The 10,928-nt window shown below is 36.7% G+C and overlaps 1 protein-coding gene across 1 annotated transcript; it reads right to left on the bottom strand.

Moving 5' to 3' along the window:
* Nucleotides 1–2,744: 2,744 nt before the first annotated feature.
* On the bottom strand, nucleotides 2,745–4,120 carry LOC116408689 (uromodulin-like). Its single transcript, XM_031896357.1, has 2 exons — nucleotides 3,754–4,120; nucleotides 2,745–2,978 (listed from the first exon to the last, which is right to left on the bottom strand). Exons 1-2 carry the CDS (start codon nucleotides 3,954–3,956, stop codon nucleotides 2,810–2,812), a joined length of 372 nt encoding a protein of 123 aa, XP_031752217.1. The 5' UTR covers nucleotides 3,957–4,120; the 3' UTR covers nucleotides 2,745–2,809.
* Between the last annotated feature and the right edge of the window lie 6,808 nt (nucleotides 4,121–10,928).

The raw sequence follows: 10,928 nt of genomic DNA, 5'->3' as shown, positions 1-10,928 counted from the left end.
GACGAATACTGTTTCCCTATTAAGCTTGCATTATTTGCATTACACTGCATGTAATATAAGCTTCATGAGCAATTGCATTGTAAATTATGTGACTCATATTTGCTGTATTTCCCTCCTACTCATAGTGATATTTTATAGCAGCTATCAGAAAAGCACATGCTATGAAATCAGTCTCACTTAAAAAAAAAAAAAAAAAGATATTTTAAAGGACGTGCAGTACAGGTTGTCAAGGGGTGTTGGTTGGCAGCTATGTATGCCTAGATATTCTCCTATTGTGATTCATCTATGTAGTAAGTGACAGCTCCAAATAGAGTTGCCTAGTATCTTACAGCTACATACATATAAGCATGGTGCAAAATCCAATCAGTTAGGTGCATAAGCAAGAACCAAAGTTCTTTAAAGGGAAGTAAACCCTTCTTTACAACACATGGTTTTGTTGCTATTGGAGTCTTAACTGGAGGGCAGCTGACTACTGCCGCAGTGCTTAAATACTGCATGCAGTTTGGACCAGCAAGGAAGAGAATAGTAATATACAGGTTGATAGTTCTTCCAGCAGCAATTACAGATAACTTTTAGAACATTTACCATTTTTTAATTTGTGTATATTGGAGAGCTGATTTTCTTTTTCTTTTTTTATTGGGCAAAATTGTATATTTGGCATGGCTGCTAATCTAACAAATCCTTAGACATAGCTTGAAGAATAATGAAGATTTAGAGAGGTTTAGCTTCCTTAAAGTTCAGCTGCTTTATATTCATATATATTATTGTAAGTTCTCTAATGAACAACCTTCTACTGGTAGCCTCGCCACAAAAAAGTTACCCTCCTTCCCTGTCCTTAGCAGCTAGTCATAGGTCAAATATTTGCATACTCACAAATAAAAGTACCAGAATCAGCTAAATCAATGCTGTTTTCTGCAAAACAAATAGAAGAAAGTGTTCATATAGAGAGTTAGCATTTTATTATATGCTAAACATGTATGTGCCACTAGAGTACAAGTTTTAGAATTGATGAAGATAAACAACAGTGATCTTGAGATCATGTGCAATTCAGACATTCTAATGGATTTGGAGACTGCATTGATAGATCACATGGAATGTCAGCGCTACAAAATATGTTGGTGCTTTATAAATACATATTAATGATAATAATGTTGTGAACTTTCAGTGGGGAAATTTAAGTTGCTGCCATTCAGACACTATTAAAACCAGGGTCCCCAAACTTTGCACAGTGGTTTTTACTATATAACTGTGGTCTAAGGTTAGAGAAAGTAGGCAGAGCCCATTCAGTGACTTCATGTTTTTCAACCCAACATGAAGTTTGTTCTCAAACTTCCCTTTCTAGTTAATTTTATTATCTTCACAAGTTATCGCTATTTATCTATAACTTCCTGGTTTATTGCTCATGAACACTTCTCTCTGATCTAACAGTATATATGTTGTGCCATTCCAGCTTTCATTTGTATGTTGCCTGACGAAGGGGCCTTAGAGCTCTGAAAGCTTGCAATCTATTTCTACTGTTAGCCAGTTTAAGTATCATTTCTACAATACTTTTGTTTTTTTTTATTATTATTTTTGACACTGTCTAACACGATACTACAGTTTTTGTTTTGTCTATTACATGAAAACTCTATTGGAGGGGTCTATGGATTTATGGTTTATCATTCACTGATTTGCATCTGGCTCTGTGGGATAATTTGGAATTAAATTTGGAGATAAGCCTTTCTCATCAAATTGAATCTGACCCATAGGGAAAGTGTCCCATAACTGACTCTTACCTGTTTCAAGATATACACCGACTGTTGCTGTAACCTGTGGCGTAAGGACATTCACAGATCTGAAGTCACAGTTCTACAATAAAGGAAAAGGAAAATGTTTTTGAAACTTTCAGTTTAGAACTCCCAACATGTTTGTGCTTGTGTTTGTAAAGTCTCACTGTTTTACTATTAGTTACAAAAAGAAGACTACCTTTTTTCATTAAATATGTATTTTACATGAAGACAAGGTACTGGATCTTGGACCTTTCCATTTGTTAGAAATTACAACTCCTAGTTTTACCAGCAGGACCATATTACCTAGCCTAGGGCCTGTCTTGATACCAGAAATAAGAAGAAATCAATGGTGTAGTACTGAATTCAGATGCAATGCAATCGAATCCATGATCCAGTCTCATCGCTTTATTTACATATCAGAGGCGTCCCCTACTGGATGTGCTGCCTTACCTCTAATGGCAGGTACCACGGCTGTGGACTGTGTGCATGTGCAATATGTCTGTAGCTGGAATGTGGCAGCCTCAAAAGTGCTACCTTGCCTAGGGCGCTAATTATCGTTAATCCAACACTGATTACCAGTAAGTCAGTGCATGGCAACACTTCAACACTGGGACTGAAATTTGCTATAAAGAATGGGCACACACTGTCCTACGATTGCAGATTATTGTTATTAAACTGAATATTTACTTTATATACTTTTCCATCATGTTGGTAGGTCTATGATGCATTGGCAGCTGAGGTAGTGAAGAGAAGCGGCATTTTATTAAAGCAGTATTATTAGTACATTTTCAAACAGTATTGTGTCACAATGGATGCTACATTTGAAACATTTGTTCTGACATATAAAGTGACATATAGAATGGCGGAATCAAATCTACTATCTGGCATCAGCTTAATATAGATACTATTCTTAAAGAACCAGAAGTACTTTTGTTCTCAGCAAAACCACACATCATTGTATCACATATTCTTTTCCAGACAGAGCACAAAGGAATTTATCCCAGTTGCTATATATATTTGGTCAAGCTTTTTCTGATATTTCAAATCCATACCGGTATGCAAGAGCTGTTACAGATGGTAACATCTGCAAAGAGGTAGTAACTGCTGAAGGCATAGAATATCATAAGATTCATTTTAAACCGAGCTTCTGTGCCTAGGCCATTCTGAATGGGGTTCAGGTTGTTTTTGCTCAAGGTAAGATTTGGACACCTGTAAAACAAAGAAACATACAATTATTCTTTACAAATAAATACTATTAGACTTTATTAAATTTGCAAAAATGTATAATAAGTAGGGGACTTGATTTAAATGGGCAGTATACCCCCTCATTCAACATCAGTTCAATTAATAGGGTTTGTGCCATTTTCCCTATGAAAATATTGTTAGTAATCATGGAAAATTTTTCGTTTAAACAGGGCACTAATTAGATTATAAGTATATGACCCCCCCTTACCATTTATTATGTTAGTGGGATTTGGAATCTATGTATGAAAGCATTTTTCCCTACATTTTAAGATGGGATGAGAGTGGGTAGGTGGAGTTGAATCAGGTACAAAAATAAAAAGGAAGGCAAAGTCAAAACTGTATGTTGTGGAGTGTACAGGACCAAGTACTTCCAACTATCAAGTACTTAGGATACATTATAGTAATAAAATTATAATTATATATCACAGGCTCCAGTATCTTTGTGGAGGGAGTACTTTTTAGTAGAAATCCATGGACTTCAAACACAGTAAAGATTGTAATTGCTACATGTATGGCCACCTTTACAGCGTGGCTGCTATTAATTTTCGTATAGTTCTGTGGTCCACTTTGCATGGCAAATAATTTGTTTATAATACAATGTAGGACCTCAAGTGTATCTTCACTGGGGCATTGTTATGTTTAGGATTAATCATTATCGAACATCATTTCATGACCTTTCCAATCACAAACAAAATAAAAATGCATGTCAAATGTTATCCTATATAATTTTAAAGCATACCCATTCTCCAACAGATTGTAGGTTGGTCCAACGGTGTGATCTGAGTTTGGCGAGACATACAGTCTGAGCACTTTAAGTGAAATGATATCTAGTTGTGATATTACCACTGAGACATACACAGTTTGTTCTGAGACCAGGACGGTGTCACTGGTGATGATATCAGTAAAAGAAGGGTCTTTATATATTGTCATTGTTACGGTCATTACTGCATTTGAGTCAGGTATAAGTAATTGTGTTATCCTGAAAAATAAAAGTAAGTATAACTATACATACCAATAACTAATACTTAGTTACATTCTGCAAAATTTTGTTACTAAAGCCTGCACTAAAAGGGAATTGCCAAATTTAATGGATTCAAAAGAGGCCAAGGAAGATATTATTCCTGATGCATTATGGATAATAGAAACGGCCTATGATAATGAGGAGGAAGTCAATATGTTCCTCACTGATGTAATTTCCTTACTTATTTAAACTGCATGTTAAACATACAAGAAGACACTGGATGGTTGAGCCTGGAAGCAGCTCGAGAATTTAATACACCCAATAAAGCAAAGTAAGTGGTATGCCGAAGGTACTGTTTTCTTTTTCGCTTTACTATTTTTCCCCCCCCCGGAAAGGCTTAAAATGACAGGTTAGAATTTAGACAAAAAGTATAGACTTGATGTATATGTGTGCTTTTTTAAGCTAAATGACCATTTTATTCTGTGTTTATAAATGTGTTAGCTAGAAAACAAAGGATACTTTTAAGCTTTAATGTTGGCAAAGGCTTTCAGGAATAAATATCTGCATTTGCAGCAGTTGAGCACTTTCTGTAGCCTGCATTGAGTAAACAACTTTCTCATCAAATAGTTAATCTCCATTGTCTGTAGTTTTAGTATCAACTGCTTTAGATAGTGTGTTGGCAATAGGCATCAGTTTTCCTGGGTTATATGATACAGATACGTCATATTTTCCATTGCAGTAAGCATCCTCTGTAGTTGTGCAGGGCTTGTCCTATTGGTCTTGAGAGAATGGCTTTCAGAGTCTTATGATCTGACTGTATTTAACATTAGCCCCATAGATTTACTGATGACATTTTTTTTGTTGCAAACACAATCAATAGCAGTTTTTTTTTCAAGTTGTGCATAATTTTGTTTTGCGCATGAACGTTCTCTATAAACATAAACAGTTGGTTTTTGTTCTTGCATGAGACATGCTCCAAGTCCATCTTTTGATGCATCAGCTTGTATTTCTAGTTGTTTGGAAGGGTCATAGGTAATGAAAGCTTAGCTTTGTCCTACTCTGGCTCCCATTGCCACATAATGTCTTTTCTGAGAAGCATTCTTAAAGGTGCTGTCAAGGATTCTTGAGAAATATAGAGGCCCGATTCACTAAGTGCTATAAATAGCACTCGTTAAAAATTTTATCACTTCTTATTTTTTGTGACTTACCGCACGATTCACGAAAAGGACAGGTGTCAAAATTTAGATGCGATGTTCATGCATTATATAACTCGCAATGAGTTTTTCTTGCGTTATTTTCCACCGTGTGCGTTATTTCCTGTTGCGCGCGATATATTTTGCCGCTTGCTATATTAGTGCACGATTTTACACACGTAACCATTACTTTTGGAAAACTACTTTTCTGAAAACTGGAGGATGCATCACTCTAGGGCCAATCCCACTGCAAAGTCCATGTTGTGTTGCCAAAAGATCACGAGCCACAATTTTCTTTAAGTACTGCCTGCGCCAAGTAGGTATTAATTTTTATATTTAGCGCATTTAACACTTCATATGTGTTTGTGAATCATGCGTTAGTATTATATCTATGCGAGAATTAACGCAATGCAAGGTAAATAACGCATTTGTTTTTTGCGCATGCGATATGCGTTTTAACGCATGCGACTTTGATGAATCGGTACTAATTTATTGCATGGTTTTTAACGCAAAAAAAGCATGCTATAAGCATTATCGCACTTTAGTGAATCGGCCCCATATTGTGCTAAATACCTGGTCAGAACCTTTCTTGTCTTTAACATAGTTACATAGGGTTGAAGAAAGACCAGAGTCCATCAAGTTCAACCCTTCCAAGTAAACCCAGCACACACAACCTATACTGACCTATCTATACAATCACATACATAAACTATATATATATACAACCACTAATACTAACTGTAGATGTTAGTATCACAATAGCCTTGGATATTCTGCTTGTTCAAAAACTTATCCAGTCTGCTCTTAAACGCATTAACAGAATCTGCCATTACCACATCACTAGGAAGGGCATTCCACAACCTCACTGCCCTCACCGTGAAAAACCACCTACGCTGCTTCAAATGGAAGCTCCGTTCCTCTAATCTAAAGGGGTGACCTCTGGTGCGTTGATCGTTTTTATGGGAAAAAAGAACATCCCCCATCTGCCTATAATCCCCTCTAATGTACCCTCGCAAGCGCCTTTTTTTCCAGAGAAAACAACTCAACCTCGACAGTCTAGCTTCATAGCTTAAATCTTCCATTCCCTTTACCAGTTTAGTTGCACGTCTCTGCACTCTCTCAGCTCATTAATATCCTTCTTAAGGACTGGAGCCCAAAACTGCACTGCATACTCAAGGTGAGGCCTTACCAGGGGCAAAATTATGTTTTCATCCCTTGAGTCCATGCCCTTTTTTTTATACAAGACAGCACTTTATTTGCTTTAGTAGCCACAGCATGACACTGCCTGAAATTAGACAACTTGTTATCTACAAAAACCCCTAGATCCTTCTCCATTAAAGGAACAGTAACACTAAAAAATAAAAATGTTTTAAAATATAATGTACTGTTGCCCTGCACTGGTAAAAGTTGCGTGTTTGCTTCAGAAACCCTACTATAGTTAATAGAAATAGCTGCTGTGTAGCCATGGGGGCAGCCATTCAAAGGAGAAAAGGCACAGGTTACATAAGTAGATACCAGATAAACTGTGTAGAATACAATGGGAATCTATGCTACTTATCTGTTATCTGCTTAGTAACCTGTGCCTTTTCTCCTTTTTTCAATTTAAATGGCTGCCCCCGTGGCTACACAGCAGGGTATTTATATAAACTATAGTAGTGTTTATGAAGAAAACACACAACTTTTACCAGTGCAGAGCAATAGTATATAATATATTAATTATTTTTATACACTTTAATTTTTTGGTGTTACTGTTCCTTTAAGGAAACCCCCAACACACTACCATTCAGTAGATAGTTCGCGTTTAAATTATTTCTACCAAAGTGCATAACTTTGTCAAATCGCTCTTCTTGACACCATCTGAAGTTATGAAGTGGCCATGTACTTAACTTCTTTCACCAAGTATTGAATTGTGTCCTGGTTGAGCTTGATGTTAAGCATTTGGACTTTTTCTATAACTTTGTTCAGAATGTCATCATGCTCTCATGCATCAGGCTTCTGCATTTTTCTGTTGAAACCTCACTAGGAGACTTTATTCCAAATGGTAGTCCCCATGGCATGTTAAAGGTACAGAACAGTGATGATTATTCATCTAGAGCCAGTAACCGTTATTCTCATCCCAGATGGTAAAGAGTTTCTTGCCACTTAGTTGTAAATTGTATATCCTTAGGTGTAAGAATTAAGAAATGTTGTCTTTTTATAGCTTTGTTAAGATCTCTGGGATCCAGGCAACCTCTGAGGTTCCCATTTTTCTTTCCAGTGATGACAAGACCATTCAACCACTGTGTTGTTGGTACAGTCGCAGGACTCACAACTCCTATCTCTTTAAGTTCTGAAAACATTTGTTTAAATTTGTCCATGGTAGCATAGGGAATTTTCTTACAACCATGTATAACAGGTAGCACTGTAGATGTTCTCCTTGAAAACAACCAAGTCCTTAAAAAACTTCTGTGTATTTTGATATTGTCTTTTTTTAGTAGCAGGTGATTTTATGTTCATCTATTCTCTAAATGAGCTGTAGCTCTACACATGCTTTTCTACCTAAAATAGGAGTGGAATTTTCACTTGTGAGTTTCACTTTGTACCAGCATATGAAACTAAAACAGTGGAAGTTTGGTTTAATTTTCACAGAAGTAGACAGTGTATTAACCATTGCAATTGGTAATACATTGAATATTGTTTTGGTTTGTGTCTTTGCCCACAGTGTTTGCAGCTATTAAACTTCATGTCATGTGATTTCTGCATGCTTTGATTAATGTGCCATCTGTCCTGTGCAGATTCTTTGCTTAATTTGCTCTGTGATGGCGCTTGCATGTGCCTTTCAGTTGCACCTATAGCTTCAACTTGGGCTTTTGTTGTCTCTTTAACTGGGAAGATTGACACAGCTTTTTCTAATGTTAAATCAGGATCAGCTAAACGTTTCTTTTTTAGGGCAGGATTGGTAATGCTGAAACCAATGTGTGAGCATGATCTTCTGTGTCTTTAATCTTTTGCTTTTGAATACAGTTATGTCAGCAACTTTTCTATACCCCCAGTGTCTGGCATGGGATGTGTCCAGAACTGATATGTCTCAATCACTGTTTTTTCTAAGATTGCAGTGCTTTATGAATCCATTGTGGGTGCTTCAGGAGTCTCATATACTACTGTACATTCATAGTTTTATGCAGCTCCAACCCTTCTTCCCCCATGTATAACAGAATGGCTATTTTCTGTGTCAGATTCAGATGCAATTTCTGTTCCTACCTCCTCCAGTTTTCACTGAGGTTGCCAGAAAATAATAAAGGATTTGGAGGATTAAACTGCTTCAATCCCGGTCAGGCACACAGTCTCTATCTGTATTATTGTCCCTTATAGCAAACAGTATATTCTTCTTGAATTATAATTCTGTTGGGATTTTCTTGCGGATTCCTGGTTATACTTCAGCTTCTGACACCACGTCTTGTTGCTCATTTAACCTTTTCAGGCACCTTACACAGACTTTGCAAGGGACTCACAGGAGAAGGAAAGGTAAAAACTAAGTAAGCATTATCACAAAGGTCTATGTAAATACAGCCATAAGCACTCACAGTCCTCTCTCAAAAGAAACACAGAATTTCTTGTCTTCTTTTGTGTAAACATGTTCTTCAGTATTAGACTTCCTCTCTCAGAAAAAATCTTCATTTCCAGGGCAAGTCTGCGCAGCTCTCTCTCTTCTCCTGCTCCCCCTCCCATAAGAATTCACTCCCCCTCCCATCAGAATGTGTGATCTGAGCTACCAGCAGGTAGAGCTGCAGCAGGGAAGCTACTGAGACCTAGCTAAAATGGCACCTGCTATCTTAAACAAGTGGAGGGAGCTTCTAGGGCTGTTTACTCAGGTGTGGTAAGCTTTCTGCAGAATAAATATAGCGTTCTATCTTGCACTATTGTGGCTAATCTATTGGCAGTAAAATGCCTTTCCTTCTATATTAACCCAGTACATATAACAATAAACTGCAAAATGGTAGCCTAGTCTACTAGATACTCTGTGCAGAAACAGTAGAGAACATGTGACTAGCTGCTGTCCCAAAGTTATTACAGGATGTACTTAGAAGGCTGTGTATTTTTCATGTGATTTTCAAAACACAATGTTATCACTGATCTGAAAGTTTGTCACTTGTAGTGCAAAATCTGAAGAATATAATTATGATTTTGTCACAGATGCTACATACTTTAAAATGTCTTAATGACCTACTTAAAATAAGTCATCATAAACTACATGTAGGGAATGGAAGCATTTTTTTTTTACATTACTAGATTACTACACCTAGATGCTATTCTCTGTGGGAGGTGGAATTTCCTCTCAGGTGAAAGAAGATTTTATGTAGATTATGGTACACACTAGATTGACAGATCAGGGACAGTGACACCCTTGACACTTAATGAGTCAAACAGCTGCAATCTGTCTATGTAAACCCACCCCTTTTCTTTTACCTGATGTTTGTATGTTGGAATGAATTGTAGGGTTTCTTCTAGGAACTGACTGTCCTGCCTCCTATATTCATATTTTCATGAACCAGTGCACCCACCCTGAGAACTTGATCCTGTGTTACCTGAAAATCAAGTATTTCCTGTAATTTTTTGACCTTGTTTCTTTGCTTTCTGCCCAGATCTTGTAATATCTTTGAGTTCATATTATTATGTATCTTGCCCACTCCATCCTTGCATTTTATGATCACTAGTTCCTAGAGGGTCCATACTGCTCCTGTACTAAAAGACTCATTATTGCATTAATCCCCTTGACAATCTAGTAATTTCTAAAAGATGAATTGACTATGTTAGACTGGCCTCACAGTTTAAACACTCATTTAACTTTTAAGATGTACACATCAAAGGGCTAAAATGCTAACAAATAATTCCTGTCCTCATGGCAGACTATGGGTGAGTGGAGCATTAGCCTCAGGTAACTAGCACATGTCCACTGGGCATCACTGTTTTCTTACAAACAAACAAAAATAGATCCCCTTTCCCTAATTCAGTGCTTATACCACCACAGTATAGCAGCAATTTCTAGGTAATTGGTATAAGCAGAACCTTCCTTAAAGCATATGAACGACCACATCCCATTTTTGTGGAGTGCAGATTGCATGTTATCTGCCTGGTGGGAGCTACAGCCACCTATTCATCTCTTGTACATTTCTCCAATTTGCATCTACTAGCATACTAGACAGAGTTTTATCACTTAAGATGAAGCGATGCCTATTCTAGAACAGAGACTATTATCTGTAAATACATATTGTATCAGTGTTGTCCAACTATTCCCATGCAATAATACAAATGTGAAGACAAGATTATACTATAATGATATTGTACAATAACACTGCAAAATTTGGGCTTATTGTAGTTGTTATCAGTTGGTACTCACCCAATTATTGGTTTAATGGATATATTAGATGTAGCATTCATATTTAGTGGATAACTACAGGAAAGGTTCACTGCAATGTTATCTCTTTTTATAATTGATGTACTCTGGCTGGTAATAAATAAAGTATTGGAATAAGTCAAATGACTACTATTGACCTGTAAATAAGAAGCAAAATATTATTAATTGTAGAATAATTGCAGTGCCATCACTGATAAAAGAAAGCAAAAATAAATTCCTCTTTATTCCACTTTAAAAACTGTACCCACATTCTTAGGGGGAGATTTATCAATGTTTGAGTTAGATTTGTTCTCACAATTCAAGATTTTTGCTCCAAAAATCTCAAATTCAAATTATGTTTCAAAAACTCGAATGTCTGCAAAAAA

This window comes from Xenopus tropicalis, chromosome 2, assembly GCF_000004195.4.
Source record: "Xenopus tropicalis strain Nigerian chromosome 2, UCB_Xtro_10.0, whole genome shotgun sequence".
Taxonomy (NCBI): domain Eukaryota; kingdom Metazoa; phylum Chordata; class Amphibia; order Anura; family Pipidae; genus Xenopus; species Xenopus tropicalis.
Note: the sequence above shows the minus strand (reverse complement) of the source record. Positions and strands in the feature narration are given on the sequence as shown.